General features: G+C 32.6%; 2 protein-coding genes across 3 annotated transcripts; both read right to left on the bottom strand.

Annotated features, from left to right (window-relative positions):
* Positions 1-4012: 4012 nt before the first annotated feature.
* LOC121208513 (uncharacterized) lies at positions 4013-4995 on the bottom strand. Its single transcript, XM_041079373.1, has 2 exons — positions 4723-4995; positions 4013-4546 (listed from the first exon to the last, which is right to left on the bottom strand). The coding sequence occupies exons 1-2, from the start codon at positions 4993-4995 to the stop codon at positions 4013-4015; spliced, it is 807 nt and encodes a 268-aa protein (XP_040935307.1).
* Positions 4996-11206: 6211 nt separating this feature from the next.
* Positions 11207-14978, bottom strand: LOC121208557 (receptor-like protein kinase HSL1). Of its 2 annotated transcripts, XR_005903662.1 has the most exons (3): positions 12142-14955; positions 11618-12061; positions 11207-11535 (listed from the first exon to the last, which is right to left on the bottom strand). XR_005903662.1 is itself a non-coding variant. In XM_041079524.1 (2 exons), the coding sequence occupies exons 1-2, from the start codon at positions 14750-14752 to the stop codon at positions 11670-11672; spliced, it is 3003 nt and encodes a 1000-aa protein (XP_040935458.1). In that variant the 5' UTR covers positions 14753-14978; the 3' UTR covers positions 11207-11669. The 2 variants fall into 2 exon arrangements, 1 of the variants encoding a protein (XP_040935458.1); XM_041079524.1 differs by having other exon boundaries at positions 11207-12061; positions 12142-14978.
* Between the last annotated feature and the right edge of the window lie 3452 nt (positions 14979-18430).

Below are 18430 nucleotides of genomic sequence, written 5' to 3'. Positions count from 1 at the left end.
TAATGGGTATAGGAAAAGTCTAATAACTTATGGGGTATAGGAAGGGTTTTATAACTTATGGGGTTGATAATGACATTCACATAAATATTTCATAACACTCCCCCTTGGTTGTTCATTATCTAATTATGCCTCGTTAAAACCTTACTAAGAAAAACCCAGTAGGACAAAAACTTAGTGAAGGAAAAAGAGTACATAATTATACGCTTGATATGCTGCCTTATTAAAAACCTTACCTGGAAAACCCAGTGGGATAAAACCAATGTTAAGGGAAAAAGAGTACAGCGCGTATTAACTCCCCCTAATGGCTACATCACTTGAGATCTCGAAGGTGACGCATTCCAATGTAGTAAACAAGCTTCTGAAACACTGATGTAGGAAGCGCCTTAGTGAATAAATCTGCTAAATTCTCACTTGAACTGATCTGCTTAACTTTTATCTCCTTAATCTTCTAGAGGTCATGAGTGAAGAAGAATTTTGGTGCAAGGTGTTTTGTTCTGTCACCTTTGATGTATCCACTATCGAGCTGATCAATGCATGCTGTGTTATCTTCAAACAAGACAGTTGTAGCTTCCTTTCCAGATGATAAACCACAATTATTCCTTATATACTGGATCATAGATCTTAGCCATACACATTCACGACTTGCTTCATGGGTTGCTAAGATTTCTGCATGATTAGACGAGGTCGCTGCAATTGTTTGCTTCATTGAGCGCCAAGAGATTGCAGTACCTCCATATGTAAAAACATATCCAGTTTGTGATTTTCCATTATAAGGATCTGACATAAATCCTGCATCTGCAAAACCAATCAACTCTGTCTTGGATTTATTAGGGAAAAATAGACCCATATTCTTTATGCCTTGGAGATAACGAAATATCTGTTTTACTCCAGTCCAATGTCTCCGAGTTGGGCATGAGCTAAATCTTGCTATCAAATTTACAGAAAAAGATATATCAGGTAAGGTATGGCTAGCAAGATACATTAATGCCCCAATTGCACTAAGGTATGACACTTCAGGACCAAGAAAATCTTCACTATCTTCCCGAGGACGGAAAGGGTCTTTACTTGGATCAAGTGATCTTACAACCATTGGGGTAGTTATTGGATGTGCCTTATCCATATAAAATCTCTTTAGCACCTTTTCAATATACGTTGATTGATGCACAAGGATTCCTTTTTTTAGGTGCTCAATTTGTAACCCCAAACAAAATTTCGTTCTTCCAAGGTCTTTCATTTCAAATTCTTTCTTCAAGCACTCAACAGTCTTTTGGATCTCTTCAGGAGTTCCAATGATATTCAAATCATCAACATATACTGCAATAATTACATATCCAGATCCAAACCTCTTAATGAAAATGTATGGACAAATTGGATCATTCTTGTATCCTTCTTTCAACAAATATTCTCTTAGGCGATTATACCACATGCGTCCGGATTGTTTCAATCCATAAAGGGATTTGTGCAATCTGATCGAATAATGTTCTCTAGAACCTGAACTCGCTGCTTCAGGCAGTTTAAATCCTTCAGGGAGTTTCATATAAATGTTAGTATCTAGTGGGTCATACAAATAAGCCGTTACTACATCCATTAGGCGTAAATCAAGCCCTTCTCTTATAGCCAGACTTATCAAAAATCTAAATGTAATTGTATCCACCACAGAAGAATATGTCTCTTCATAATCAATTCCAGGTCTTTGTGAGAATCCTTGTGCAACTAAATGTGCTTTATACCTTACAGTTTCACTTTTTTCATTTCTTTTACGCACAAAAACCCATTTATATCACATTGGTTTCACACCTGTAGGTATACGGACTACAGGTCCAAACACTTCTCTTTTCGCTAGCGATTTCAATTCATTTTCAATTGCTTCTTTCCATTTTGGCCAATCATCTCTTTGTTTACATTCCTCAATCGATTTTGGTTCATAATCCTCTTTATTATTTATAACATCTAGTGCCACATTGCATGCAAAAATATCATCGACGTCGATTTGATTTCGGTTTCATTTTATACCGGACATGACATAATCAATAGAGATCTCTTCATTGTCTGGTACCTGATTTTCTTCTAAAACTATTCTTCCAGTCATGTCTATAGTCTCTTCAGGAGATCCCGGTATAATTATTTTTCTTTGATTTCGCCATCATTAATCTTTGCTCCTTTCTTTTTTGGAGGATTCTTATCTTTGGAACCAATTGGTCTGCCACGCTTCAGGCGTGTATTAGACTCAGTAGCAACTAGATTTTGTCCTTCTGGGACATCAAGTTTTATTGGAGCTTTCACAGCTGGTATATATGACTTAGTCACTTTCTTTGGGTCAGAAAATGCGTCTGGCAATTCATTAGCTAAACTTTGTAAATGAATAATCTTTTGAACTTCTAAATCACATTGCTTAGTTCGAGGATCAAGATGAGCTAATGACAACTTTTTCCAACTAATTTTCTTATCCAGCTGTTTGATTTCTCCCCCTAATGTTGGAAAAATTGACTCGTCAAAATGACAATCTGTAAAACGAGCCGTAAATAGATTCCCTATAGATGGTTTTAGATATTTAATTATGGATAGGGATTCAAATCCAACATATATACCCAACCTTCTTTGAGGTCCCATCTTAGTTCTATGTGGTGGAGCAATTGGAACATATACGGCACATCCAAATGTTCTTAGATGGAAAATATTTGGTTCCTGACCATAAACTATTTGTAAGGGGGAGACTTTATGATAACTTGTTGACCTAATGCGAATTAATGCAGCTGCATGTAAAATTGCATGCCCCCAAGCAGTGATTGGGAGTTTTGACTTCATAAGTAATGGCCTTGCTATCAATTGAAGTCGTTTTATTAAATATTCTGCTAGACCATTTTGTGTGTGAACATGAGCTACAGGATGTTCAACACTTATTCCAATGGACATGCAATAGTTATTAAAAGACTGAGAAGTAAATTCACCAGCATTATCAAGACGGATGGTCTTAACAGGAAAATCTGGGAAATGGGCTCGTAATAGAATCAATTGAGCAAGCAATCTCACAAACGCCAGGTTGCGAGTTGATAACAAAGATATATGAGACCATCTACTCGATGCATCGATTAAAACCATAAAGTACCTAAATGGTCCACATGGGGGATGTATAGGCCCACATATATCCTCTTGAATTCGCTCAAGAAAAGTAGGTGGTTCGTTATTTATCTTAGCTGGTGATGGTCGGATTATTAATTTCCCCAGTGAACATGCAGTACATGTAATGTTTTGAAGAATCTGCTGGCTCTTCAATGAATGTCCACATGAATTTTCAATTATTTTTCGCATCATTATTGAACCGGGATGGCCTAACCGGTCATGTCAAAGAACAGAGTCATTAGTAAACTTCTGGTTTACTATAGCATGTGTTTCTATAAAACTGATCTTTGTGTAGTACAAACCAGTAAAGAATGCAGGCAATTTCTCAACAATTTGTTTATTGCCTTGAGCAATACTCATAATTTGAAGGAATTCACAATTTTCTTCGTTTAAAGTCTCAATATGATATCCATTTTGGCGAATATCTTTAAAACTCAATAAATTTATTTGAGACTTAGGGGAGTATAATGCATTAATAATTTCAATTTTTGTTCCCCTTGGTAATAAAATAATTGCTCTTCCGAAGCCTTCTATAATAGTTGTACTACCAGATATAGTGCTCACACTTTCTTCTTTCATTATTAAATAAGAAAAATATCTCTTATCTTTTAATATGGTGTGAGTAGTTGCACTGTCTGCTAGACATATATTTTCATCATTCATAGCTGATTTCCTCTGCGAGATAATGTTCTTCAAAGAAACAAAATAACCACAAAATGTCACACATAATGGTAAAAATAGGTATTCAAAGTTCAAATTACTAAAAGGTCTATAAAACAAAATTATCACATAAAACATAGCACTAGTAAAGGTCATAACATCATTATTAAAGTTGCTAAATGAAACATAGAGTAGTAGAGGTTTATTTTATTATTTATCGAAATTTGTGGCCTTAATAATTTCCTTTAGGGGTAGAAAGAAAATCAGTCACTTCTAAGTGGGTTGCATTGCCATCATCAAAATCACCTTCGCCATCTTTATACATAAGATTGGTTTCTACTTTCTTTCCCTTCTGTTTTATGGACTGCTGATAAAGATCAACTAGATGCTTTTGTGTGCGACACACACGAGACCAATGTCCTTTTCCTCCACAACGATAGCATATATTAGTCACATTTTCACCTTTTTCTTTCTTTTCCCTGTTACCATTTTTCCGATCCCACTTCTGGTAGGAATGTGAATTTTTAAAACGACCACCTCGACCATATCCATATCTATGTCCGCGGCCACGCACACTACTATTTGCATGGTGTGTTTCTTTTAATTCTTGCCCATTGTGTAAACTCACATTCGCTTCAGGGAATGGAACAGAGCCAGTTGGGCGTAATTCATGGTTTTTCATTAGCAGCTCGTTGTTTTGCTCCGTCACTAGGAGACAAGAAATTAATTCAGAATATTTCTGGAAGCCTTTTTCACGATATTGTGTCTGCAGGACAACATTATTTGCATGGAAAGTTGAGTATGTTTTTTCTAACATTTCTGCATCAGTAATCTTCTCTCCACATAAATTCAATTGTGAAGTGATTCTGAACATGGCCGAGTTATAAAGTCTTGCAATAATCTTAAATCCAGCCACTCATAACGAGCTTTAGGCAAAATCACAGTTTTCTGGTGGTCATATCTTTCCTTTAGATTGGCCCAAAGAATTTGAAGGCCCTTAACAGTCAAATATTCGGCCTTAAGACCTTCATGGAGGTGATGGCGAATGAAAATCATGGCCTTGGCCTTATCTTGTGTACTTTCTTCATTTCCCTCCTTAATAGCCTCACCAAGACCCTTTGCATCTAAGTGAATTTCAGCATCTAGTACCCATGATAAATAGTTATTTCCAGTGATGTCCAGAGCCACAAATTCAAGTTTTGTAAGATTTGACATTATAAAACTATAAGATAAAATATACAAGTCAATAATGTAAAATAAAGCATGTTAATATGCAAATGAAATAACACATATGCAAATGAAATAGATCAACTTGTTATCCTTACTTCACCTAAGCGTCCTTCAGCAATCTTTAAGGAAAAATTTGTTGGCCTTGATTTCTTGTATTAGAGACTCGTGCTGATAACATGTTGTGAAATAATAAAGAAAGAATAAACTAAAATGTAATAGAAGAAAGAGCGTAAAGAGAATGTAGAAGAGAAAATGTATCTTCTTTTTTATATATATTTTTCATGAGTACATGAGCCCCATATATAAAGGGGTTAAAAGTAACTCTCTAATTATTATAGGACATGTAAAGGGTCATGACCTTTTATCTCCCATATTAATGGGGTACAGGAAAAGTCTCATAACTTATGGGGTATAGGAAGGGTTTTATAACTTATGGGGTTGATAATGACATCCACATAAATATTTCATAACAGGATTGAGAGATAAAAGATTCTGATGTCTTTTTAAGCAAAATTTCAATTTCGAATTTTTGGATGACAAAAAACACTTTATCTCACATTTAAAGATTGAATCCAATTTGATTTCGAATTTTGTGAATGTCTAAACCCTAGTTTTGTTAGTGTCTTTGCGTACCCCTGCATGTACCATTTAGAAACGTGAACATATATACCTTTTATGCAATTAATAAATTATCCATAAATCCCCAATAAGAAAATAAGCATAGAATTCATATCTTTTTTATTATTGCAATAATATCGAGTCATAGACTCACATGTATATTAAATTAAAGAGTAAATTAATTTTTTCATTAAAAATTCTATCTATATTTACTGTAAAAAACTTGTCCCTATACATTATCATGAGGTATACATGACACGTCACGTATCATTATCTAGTTATTTCGTTAGCTAAACCAATTTTTAACAACACAAATAGATGAATATTTTATCATAAAGAACTTTTAATTTAACATATATAAACTACTTTATCCATTTTTTTAATAGAAAAAAATACAATATGAATTCTAGTATATAGGCCTCAATCATACTTTCACCGCTAAGGCTCATTTGTTAGATTTGTAAAATAAATCTAAAATAAAACTTAATAAATCAAGATCTATCATGTCAAATCATCAAGAATAAATTAAGAACAAAACTAGATACGGAAACGTACCTGAATCCATGATATTTGACCCAATTAGAACTCAATTACTAAAGTATCTACATATATTTAACCTATACTTTATTTAATAATTAAAGCCCAATAAAATTCTAATCAAATTAGACTACTTTTAATTTGGGCTAACCTATCATGATAGTAAATAATAACACAACACATGTAATTACCTTTATTATATATGTGATGTCCATATTTTCCAACATCATTTAGATTCTGATCATATTTGCTCTTTTAAGCATAATGTTTAGAACTACTCATAGCCCCTCCACAACCTCTAAATAAGAAAATAATGCACTTCAGCGCATCAAACCTATGTCCTCCTGCATTGATAACAATGCTCATCCAAATTAAGTTGTGACTTAATCGATCGTTGATAATGTGGATTTTAACCATAGTAGTTCACATTCATATTAATTTGAATTTACGAATAATTAAATTATACTAAATTAAAATAAAATAAAAATCACATTTTATCATAGTAGAAAGTTTTTGAGGATACAAATACAATTGCAAATATAAGCATACATTCACATAAATATAAATAAAATTAACTATTATAAACTACAATCGAAATGATAATTAGAATATATCTATAATTAAATTAAAATAAATCTAGATAGATTCATACTTGATAAAATTTAAACCAGAATAAAATTAAAACAAAAATCATATAAGATTTACAAGAGTGGAATTTGAAATTGAAAATTCCAAATTTCTAAAAGCCTCAACTTTATTTTATCCTTCTTATTTGTGGAAACCTTATAAAAGGAGATGGACCCCCTCAAAAATTTTAAAACTTTTCATTATACCCTTAATTTTTTTTGAAAATTTTCATTAAATCTTTAAAATTTTTGATTAAATCCCTTGAGACGACCAGCCAGTAGCTGTAAAAGCTGAATCTATAGGTATGGTAGTAAAATAAAAGCATGAAAATACCTGGAAGTCTCTGAGGATGAGTACAGCAAATCCCATTTTCACCTTCTAGAGTTTGAACAAACTCATCAATCAAAGGATGAAGAAGGTTGTAGTTATCAGATACTGCCTTTGCCTCTAAATGGTATAGATTGTAGAATTTGGCTTTGCCTTGTCACCCCCGATGGTAACCCCGGCAAATAGTCATGTATTCCCTCATCTTGGGAGCATATGTTATGCCCATATGAAGGGCAAGCAATGGTTGAGATGCCACAACGGATTTTGAACTCGCCGGTGGCGGAGTTATTGCAGCATGTCATCTCTCTATTTCTTGTTGTTGTGGTGGTGGTCTTATTATTATAGTTGTTTTTATCCCTTAATAATGGTGTTCATTTCACCCACTTCTGCAACAAGCTCAAAGAAGCTTTTTTTTTTCTTTATTTCTTCATGTTTGGCTAAGGAATTTATTTCTTCCATTTTTTATATTATTTTTAATATATAAATTTTTTGGGATATGATTGAAAAAGCTTGAGTCTAAATTGAAGTTTGTATTTGTTGTAGTAGTTTGATTGTTGAGGTCCTTTCGGATTAGGGATATTGGATCATATTAGGGTGTTATAAGGCAGGGAGAGTTGAGATTTTTCTTTGGAAGGGTTAAATTTGAATTATAAATTTTTGAGTGAGTTAAAAATGTAATTTCAGTTATTGTATAAATATAAAATTTTATAATTTTTAAAGGATTAGGCTATAAACATTTTGTTTTTGGAAAAGACATAATTTAATTTTAAATTTTAAGAAGGGTAGAAATATAATTTTACTATTAAATTAATTTAAAACATCATAAATACTCAAGGGACTAAAGGGATAATTTTCAGTTTTGGGGGGAGGCAGCTCTACTTACCCTCAAGTTTCGCCTTGGTAGTCCACCCTATTAAAATTTAGAATTTAGTCTCTTTATTTTTCAGATTTTAAAATTCAGATCTAACTGTTAATATTATTAAAATTATTTTATTCAATTCAGATTTATTATAATATTTTTTAATTACATTGTTATCAAGTGCGTATTTTCCTTATTTCAAAATGTCACACCGATAAATTTAACAAAAAAAATTAACAATCAAGGACGACATCGAAAGAGCAAGCAAGGGCCTTAGAACCCCCAAATAATAAAATTTCTTTTTAATCCATTTAAAAATTATGAGATAATATGTTATTACTTTAACCTCCCCTAAAAAATATAATTTAATCTTGCTCCCTTAAAATAAATTTATTCACGTAATTACATCTATAGTTTTTCATGTAATTTTGTTTTATTAAGTTTATTTATGAAAATTTATTAATATATTCTTTAAATTATTCTTTAGAAACATAATTTAAGATCACATTATGCAAAATTTAATTATTAAGAAATTTATATGTTTTTTTAATCAATATATCTTTTATATCTATTTTATATTCTATAAAATAATATTATTTTCAAGATTTGAATTTTCGTTTTAGTTATGGAATATGTCTTGTCACTATATCCAACATTTATTTGTAGCATTCTCAATGTAAATTTCTTTTATGTTAGTTAAATTTTAATTTGTTTGAAGTTTTATATACGGGAAAATATTTAGTACATTGTCAGTGAAATTTTTAGACTTCATAAACATGGTTAGAGGTTGATAAGTGTCCTATAACATATAATGGACTTAGTCCACTCATATGGGCTTCATAAGTGGGCTTTGCTTTTAATTCTAACTTCAGTTTTCGAACTTGATTCTTCGTTAAGAAATGTTAATACTTTATTATGAGAATGAAATTTAGAGTTTGAGTCTCATCATTAATATTGTAACAAGTATGAAGTATTAGAGTTCGAGTCTCACCAACAAACCATTTTATTTATTATAAAAGAGAGAGGCCTAAACATCCATAATAGTTTGAGAACTAGATCAAATTCTACTATTAATCTTTATGTTTTGTGTAAATTTTAGATTTAGTCCTTATTCTTTAATTTGATTTATTTTAGGCTTAATACTTTTAAAATTGATAAATTTTAGTCTCTATACTTTTCGAATTTCGAAATTTCAATCTTGATACAAATCACAACTGTTAAATCCATAAACTGACTTTTTCGTGAGTAATATATAGAAAAAAATAAACTAACATAACATTACATATATGATAATATGTCTGTCTCATCAAATTTTGGAAAATAACAAAACTTAATGAGCTTCGAAATTTTAAATTCTTAAAATACAAACACCGAAAACAACCAAATAGAGTAAGAGACTAAATCCACAACATACAGCATAAATTAATACTAAAATTTTACCCTCGATACCCATCAAGAGGGAAAGATGGTAAATTTCCCATAGATTTTGGAACAATTCAATGTGTTTCATTAGTGTTTTATTTACCCTCAAATCCACAATATATGGGTGAAAAAATAAAGGATAGGCAGCAAAAATGGATGCTGATAGATATGGTCCAAACTAGTACTACATGTAGCATCAATTTAGTGTTGCAAATTACATCAAAATTTGTTTTAGCTGTGGGAATTTTTTGGCATGGTGTGGTCCGTCTATTGCAATAAAAATAAAGTTGATATTTCAATGCTGAATTTACCTCGTCGTAAATTGACACACAAGAAGAGGAAGAGGAGAAGAAGAAGAAGACCCAAAGTTTCAATCAAATCCAGCAGTTTGTTGGGTAGGCAGGAGAACATGCACAGCTTTCTAAATTATGTTTGAAAGGAAAGCTTGGCCTAACTCTGTAAAGCAAACAAACAAAGCTAGTTTATTAAGTGTATTATTTAGTGGCCCATTATATTGGAATTTTTGGTTTATCACCCATTCAAAATTTGAATCTTCCAGATGGTATTATCGGGTGTACTGTTAAGGCAGAGAAACTTTGAAAATAACTTTGTTAAAAGAGAATCTTAAAAGGATTAATGTTCATAAAATGAGTATAAAGGATAAAAAAACAACATAAAGATAAATTTAGCCTTTAGCGTTTACACCTTTTATCAAATTGACCTTATTCTTTTTTTAATTAATTTTGATCTTCAATCTTTTAAAAAATTCAAATTTGACTATCAGCCTTTTAAAAAAAAAGAGTTGAACTGTTGCTTTTCTAAACAAAAATACTGCCCAAAACATTAAATAACATGGCAGCTCTTATGTTGATCCACATGCAAGGGGAGAATTTGAGGGGTAGGCAGAGGCATTGACCCCAAAATAGAAAATTACTATTTAAATCCCTTATAAGATGAATAAATTAATTTTAAATTTATGGTATAATTACACTTTGCCCTCAAAATGAAGAAAATTATGTTTAATATCTTTTAAAATGATGAAAATAATAAGTTAATACATTATAAAATTATGTTTTGATCTCTCAAAAATCTATTATTTAATTTCATTCTCCTAAAAGAATTCTAGATTCACCCCTTTTCATGTGTAATTCAAATTTTTTACAATTTTTATTAACTTTTTATTTTTTTAAAATTATTTATTAAACATGACATATAAAATAATTAATACCTTGGCAACATTAAATACATTAGAACTACCGCAAGAGTTGCTGCACTAACATTATTTTAAAAAATTATCAAGATTTCTACCAAAAAAGTAGATTGACAGAAGAATAGACATTGAAGGCATTGGTTTACTGTTTGCAGTATTGTGTGAAATTTGGGTTTTAAAGCGATAGAAACAAACGAGGCATGCAAAATGACAACCTAAGCAACTCTGTGGCCTTGATCTGAACTATGGGTGTTGTCCAATGTCACTTTCCAAATTGATGTATGGATTTCATTTTATGTCTCTAACAAGTAGTGCAATAATAAAGCTTGCAGAATCCAAGAGCTCCATTCTAATAAATGGCAACCCACCATACCTAACTACTTCATCAATGGATGACATTTGAGTGACTTGATGAACCAAGGAATAAAATAGATACAACACTGTAAAATCTCATAGCTCATAGCTGAGACCTGTCTAACCAGTTTTAGCAGGCAATGATAGATAATGGGTGAAACTCTGCTTATGGTAGATAACTGTTGTCTTTTTGTGACAAGAAAGAAATTTTGAAATTCGAAAATCCGAAAAGTACAAAAATATAAATTCGAAAAATATATAAACTACAATTGATTAAATTAAAGTACAAAGATCAAATTCACAACTTAAGTAGAGTACAAAGATTAATAGTAGAATTAGACCCCAAAAAAGATAGAATTTGGGTTTAGACTAGGACACAGTGCAGTAAGGCAGTTGGTGGGCATAATAAATCTGCAGCATCACTTTCATTAGTGTGGGAATTGAAAATCATTTTCAAGACCTTAATTGTTAATAAAATTTACAGTTTGGTCCATTAACTCCTTAATGAATCTATCTTTTTCACTGTGAAAATTTCATCCCCAACTCTCTTTTCTTCCCCACTAAACCAAGCCTGTAAAAGCAAAACATCAAGTAGGGTAACAATGAAAGGCAAAAACTTGACAGCAAAAACAATTAGTGGCTGTGTGTCTCACTTTGTGACCTTGTTTTTGCAACAAGCTATGGGGGTGAAAAAATATTTTTTTGTCAAGCTACACTTCCTTGATCCGAGCCGTCTTCGTAGTAATAAGGAGTTAATTTCCCGTCCTTTTTGGCAGCCTTCAGCTGGTTCTCGGCACCGGCTTCTTGCAGAAACTTAACCACCCTTCTCATCGACGGTCGGTTGATCGGGAGTGGACTTGTACAAAGGAGACCGATGTTGAGGACCTTACACATTTCCTCTTTGAAACATGGATTGAGTTTGGAATCGAGGACATAGTCCACTCCTTTTTGATCTAGAGTGGTGCAGACCCACTTTACGAGGTCCTTCTCGCCAAACTCCGGGTCAATTGGGAGTCTGCCTGTGACTAACTCAAGTATTACTACTCCAAAACTGTATATGTCACTCTTCTCGTTCACCCGAAGCGTATACGCATACTCTGCACCAAAAGTTTCCATAAGACATTGCAAACATTAACGTTTTCAATTACTAGATTGATAATAAAGATAATCAACAAACCTGGAGCAATGTAACCACAAGATCCGGCAATGACAGACATAGACTTAGCGACCTTTCCAGCAGCATCAACCACCTTGGCAACTCCGAAATCCGCCACTCTAGCGCCAAAGTCACCATCCAATAAGATATTATTGGACTTGACATCTCTATGCACAATCGGAGGCACACAATCATGATGCAAATACGAAAGTCCCTCGGCTGCATCCACGATAATCTTGTACCTCGTCGGCCAACCGAGTGAACCACTTTTGCAGCTGTGCAACAAATCACCCAAGCTACCATTCGGCATGTACTCATACACCAAAAGCTTGCAATCCCGGGTAGTACAAGAACACCATAACTTAACAATATTCTTGTGCCTAATCTTCCCTAATGTCTCAACCTCAGCTTGAAACCCGTCGTCCTGAACCTGTGACTCAGCATGACCTTTCTCAAGATCTACACTGTCGCAACCCTTTTTCAAACAACCCCAAAGCTTCTTCACGGCAACAGCCTCACCGTTACTAAGCACGACCTTGTAAACTTTACCCGAAGATCCTCTCCCTATCACATTATCTTCATCAAGACAATCCAATATCTCATATTCACTAAAACCCAATTTATGGAATGACATTAAAGTCCATTTAGACTTATCAATGGCCTTAGCTTTCTGATAATTCCTATATTTAAAGTAAAACCAAACCACACCAACAACAAACACCAAACCAGCTAGTATAAAAATGGATCTAAGTAACCAAACATAACCTTTATGCTTCTCTTCATCCTTACCACCACACGAACCACTATAATTCCCACATAAACCAGGGTTCCCCAAGAAGCTGTTTTTGTACATGTCTTTATCGAACAAAGGCGGTAACTCACCAGATAACAAATTATTCGAGAGGTTAAGCTGATTAAGCTTCAAACTCTGCAAAGCGAGTGGGATTCTTCCGGTTAACTGATTATCGGACAAGTCGAGATAATTCAACACCGATAAGCTACCGATTCCATCTGGGATTTTCCCAGAAAACTTGTTGTTAGCTAAGTTCAGCTCGTTTAATTTCTTCAACGAATCGATCCCATTAGGTAATTCACCTTCTAATTCATTCCCATGAAGATCAAGGATCCCTAATCCATCAAGGTTTACTATACTTTTAGGCAATGCCCCATTGAACTTGTTGTCACTAGCAGAGAGTTTAGCTAAGTTATTAACTAAACCGAGTTCTTCAGGCAAGAAACCATTGAACTCGTTTCTAGATATAATCAAAAGGGACAAATTTGCAGCATTTGCAATTGATTTCCCAATTGGTCCAGAGAACGAGTTGTTAACGAGATCAAGTAAATAAACATGGGGGAGACCCCAAAATCCGGTGGGTATTTCGCCGGATAATTTGTTGTAACCGAGTCGGATCCGATTCAGGCTCCTGCAGTTGGCTAAACTCGACGGTATTTGACCTGAAAACGAGTTGTATATCATTAACATCTCTTCTAGCTTCCCTTTCTCGCATAAGCTGGGTGGGATTGGGCCGGTGAATTGGTTGCTGGACACATCGAACCATCTGAGCGGTGAGTTTTTGCCGAGATTTTGAGGTAACTCACCGGTGAGTCGGTTCTGAAAGATTCTGAGTTCGTACAGAGCTGGTGAGTCGGCGATACTCGGTGGCAATGTTCCTTCCAAGTTGTTGGAGTAAAGGTTGAGACTTTCAAGTGGGAGCCGAGTTAGCTCATCCGGAATCTTCCCAGTTAACCGGTTCATCGACACGTCGAGGAGTCTCAGGTTGGTTAAATTCGAGAACCCACGGGGTAACTCGCCCGTCAACGAGTTGTTGTAGAGCTCAATCTGAACTACACTGACCAACTCCGTGAGCGAACTTGGTATATTCCCGACCAAATGGTTAAGTGCAAGGTCTAAATCAGCAAGTTTCTTGAGTTGCCCCAGTGAGTCAGGTATCTCGCGGACTAAATTACACTCTGTGAGCCACAAAATCTCCAAGTTGGTCAAGTTCCCAAGCTCAGGCGGGATCCGACCCGGACTAAACGGGTTGTAGGACAAATTCAACATTTTAAGCGTACTAATGTTCCCCAAAAAAGCAGGGATAGTCCCGTCTAGCAGATTGTAAACGAGGGACAAAACCTCGAGCTTCTGAAACCGGCCAAACGACGACGGAAAATCACCGGAGATATTATTACCCGTCAAATCGAGGTATTTAAGATTAGGGAGGTCGGCCAAAGTGTGAGGAAGCTCGCCGGTAAGAAGGTTCTGAGAGAGATCAAGGTGGACGAGATTTCGACACGTGGAAATGTCGGGTATGGTGGAATTGATATTGTTGAAATAGAAGCTAATGTAGGAAAGGTTTTGGAGGCGACAAAGGAAGGAAGGGAAAGGACCGGCGAGGTTAGCGTTGGAGAGGTCAAGGGAAGTGACGGAAGCGGTGGCGGCGTCGCAAGAAACACCGCGCCAGTTGCATGGAGTGGGGTGGCGAGGGTTCCATGAAGAAAGAGCGGAGTCTGGGTCGGAAAGTGAGGATTTGAGTTGGAGAAGGTAGAGACCTTCTTGGTTGAGAGACAGGGAAAGTGAAGGGAGAGTGATGAAGAAGAAGAAGAAGAGAAAAGAGAGGAAATGGAAGAGCATTTTTTTTGGGGGGTGGGGGGTAATGGTGGAGGAGATTGAGTTTAAGGGTTTAGGAAAAGGAAGAGATTTTGGGGTGAATATATTTGAATTTGAAAGAGGTGAAGAGGGAGGGGTTTTGAGTGACAAAGATGGTGTTCTGCCATTAGAGAGACATGAAATGAATGAATGCGCAACAGAGTGAGAGAGAAAGAGCTGATTAAGAAGAAGTGTAGAGAGCGTTATGGTGGGGACATTTTTATTGTGAATGATAACTTAAAAACTATATTTCCACTTTTTTTTAATAATTATATTTAAGTATATTAATTAATTGAACTAAAATTCCCATATAGCATCAGTTGGTGCTGTAAATACTAATTATACATAATGAATCTAACATTAAAATTTTATCATATGTAATTACAGCTCAAAATGAAGCTCGAAGAGATATACATATTTTAGTTACGAATTATGAATTTCGAATACGGATAATCAAAATTTACCGCACATAGTTAAAATTTAAGGTTAAGCTTGAGGAGACTCATATTTTAATTACACATTAGGGTTTCAAACTTAGATATTTATGACCCACAATGTATATGGGCGCAGAGCATTATGGAGGATCCAAGGAGATAACTGAGATGTGTTTAAATATGGGCGCAGAGCAGCGGCAGAAAACAGCAAATGTGTTTTGTTGGGAGTGTTTTTTAGAGCGTGACTGATGGGGTGGTTGGTATTGAGTGTCCTGAGAGTCACGCGTGAGAACTGAAAGCCCTTACTAGTGTGCTGCAAGAGGACGACGACATGTTCAAAGCTTTTGACGGTTTTTGACCACTTACACATCTGGTTTGAACCTAGTTTTGACCCATGCAATTTTTTTTTACGTCTCACACATTACCGACAAAAGAAAATCATTCACGAAACATATCATTAAATCGAATCGATTAAATTAAAAATTGATTAAGGATATTAATTAAAAAAAATTAATTTAAATTAAATAAAAATTGATCAAATCAGATGAACTGATTAAATAGATTAGAATCAATTTGAGTTTTGAGAATATTGTTAACAAACAATTCTTACAATTCGATCTTACATCATGAGTACAACGATTATTATAAGAATGGTTTTTTTTTTCTAAATATTATTTTTTAATTAAAATTTTGAAGTTTGGACTAAGATTAAGTTTTTGATAAACTTATTAAAATGTTTTTTTATATAAATATTTTCTATATTTTAATTACAATATTATGAACTTTTATTAAATTTATAATAATTCATTTATGTTTTAGTTAGATATGCATTTTATTTAATTTTTTAGAAATTAAATAACATTTTGAGGTGACATCCTATAATGAAAATTTTTTCATTTAGGCTATTTAAATTTTTTAAAATTTTAAATTAGTGAAGATAAGCTTGTAATTTGACCCCAAAAATGATAAAAAAAATTTATTCAATCTTTTAAAGATTATAAAGATATAGGCTATTAAAATAGTAAATTTGTAATTTTACTATCGTAAAAATTACAATTTAATTTCGATACCCCTAAAACTTTTTTCTAGCTTCGCCCCTGGTGGCATCAGTCTTATTACTAGTGTAGGAGAGCGTGGGTCAAGCACGCTGAAGCATGTTTATCATTCTATTTAATGGTTAAAAAGAATTATAAGTAATCTTAAGTATTGTTTAAAAAAACATTTTGAAAATTGGATTTTTTTTAATATCTTCTAAATTATATTCAAGTATTAAAATTTAAAATAAAATCGAGTTGGAATTGTGCAAAATTTTAATTTTGGAAATAGGCATAAGTACCAAATCACTACCAACTAGTCCTCCAATATCTTCATTGATAATAGAATGTAACTTTATAGTTGAGATCAATAGAAATAGAAAGTGGAAATTCCATAAATTTTTTCTTCCTTTTCACTTGTCATGAAAAAATTGAGTGTGGAAAAATGACATGTAAAGTGATTCCTCCCATAATTAATTATAACTTGTAAGTTAATTTTTCTTCTAATCATGGGATAAATTTCAATTATTTGGAACTAAGTCATGAACATAATGCCTCCTTTGATTATTTATATAGAAATATTAAAAAAATTTATTTTTAATGTTTCTTTCGAGATTTATGACTACCGTACTTAACACTTGTTGATAAAGAGAAATTGATTTATTATATAAATATTAAAATAATTTATCATAATTAATATAATTTTAAACTTAAAATTAAAATTAAAAACAATATAATATAATATTTATTGAAAATAAGTAACTTGTTTCAATCTCAACTAGAAACACTTGAGACTATAAGTTTGAATTTAACTTGAAGAAAGAGGAAAATAGATGAAACCTTTGACCATTTTCCATCTACTTTTTTTATTTTACATTTTTATACTCAATGGTAATTTTAAGGTTGAATTAATAAATATATATAAAAACTTTAATTATGAAATATTGTTACTTTCAAATTAAAAGCAATAACGATTTAGTTTAGAGAAAAGATTGTATGAAACATGACACCATGTTATTCTATACCATTTTTTAATCATTTAATGAAAATTCAATAAATTTTTTCATGCCATTGATATATAATTTTGGTAAATCTTTTACCCTAAACAGAAAATAAAAAAAAGAGATTCAAATATAATTTTAGGGTTTCAATTAAAAAATTATCGAATTAAAAAAAGGATAAAGAATAACTTAACGCCCTTATTTCATACAATTCTTTCTCTTCCGTTTGAACCGATTTTGAAATAAAATTCCAGTTATTCTACAATATCAAATCGAACAATAATTCAAATCGATATTCAATTTTTCTTTGACTACACTCATAATATATCATCCACCTTCCAAATTTTTAGGTAATGTGGAATAAATGTTTTTTTTTCTTTTTCCTCATTTACCTTCCAAGCATTTAACTTGTAAGAATTGGGGACAAGGGTCAGTAAACACTGAGCAGAGTTTCTTCCATATTTTTGAAGAAATTATTACATTTGCATACAGTGGACCCAATTTTATCATTTTATTTAACTCTAGCTGGCAATAAAGAAAAAAAGAATTTAAGATTTACTGCCCTCTATTTTGGGTATTTTTGACTTATAATTTTCATAATAAATGAAATGGATATGAATATATAACATGAGAACCGTGATTCTATTTAATCTTACCCCAGCAATTTATAACAGGTCTATTTTCATCTTGGTACACTAAATTATTTTTCTCACCCCTTCAACAAGTTTGTCAAAATTTTGTGTTTTCGAGTTTTTTTTTTAAGCTAAAATATGATATGGGTTTTTTGTATTTTTAGCAAATTTGAAATTTATTTTTTTTTATATTTTTATTTTTAGATATTTAATTCTCTTTATTTTTCTGAACCTAAAATTTAGATTCAATTATTAACCTTGTTGAATTTTTATTGTTAAATTTATCGGTTTGACATTTTTAAAGGAGAAAAAAAAGATTCATTTGGTAGCACTGTAACAAAGTTGTAATTAATTTGAATTTAACAAAACAATAATTGAACTTAAAATTTTAAAATCTGAAAAATAAAAAAGTCTGAATTCTAAATTTATTAAGAGTATTATGGCATATTTTAACTATTTTTTCGGTTAATTACTTTGTTAGAATTGAATTAACTATTGAGTTAAGTACTCAATTTAATATTTATAATGGTTCGATATGCAAAGAAAATGGATAAAAAGAGAG

The sequence above is a fragment of the Gossypium hirsutum genome, chromosome A10 (assembly GCF_007990345.1).
Source record: "Gossypium hirsutum isolate 1008001.06 chromosome A10, Gossypium_hirsutum_v2.1, whole genome shotgun sequence".
NCBI classification, from domain to species: domain Eukaryota; kingdom Viridiplantae; phylum Streptophyta; class Magnoliopsida; order Malvales; family Malvaceae; genus Gossypium; species Gossypium hirsutum.
The sequence above is the reverse complement of the archived record's forward strand: the minus strand, read 5'-3'. Positions and strand labels throughout refer to the sequence as shown.

Coding starts and splice junctions, on each gene's coding strand:
- LOC121208513 (XM_041079373.1), bottom strand. CDS start 4,995: ATGTCAAATCTTACAAAACTTGAATTTGTGGCTCTGGACATCACTGGA. Junction 4,547..4,722: donor GATATGACCACCAGAAAACT/GTGATTTTGCCT, acceptor GTTGTCCTGCAG/ACACAATATCGTGAAAAAGG.
- LOC121208557 (XM_041079524.1), bottom strand. CDS start 14,752: ATGCTCTTCCATTTCCTCTCTTTTCTCTTCTTCTTCTTCTTCATCACT. Junction 12,062..12,141: donor TTGTGGTTACATTGCTCCAG/GTTTGTTGATTA, acceptor CTTTTGGTGCAG/AGTATGCGTATACGCTTCGG.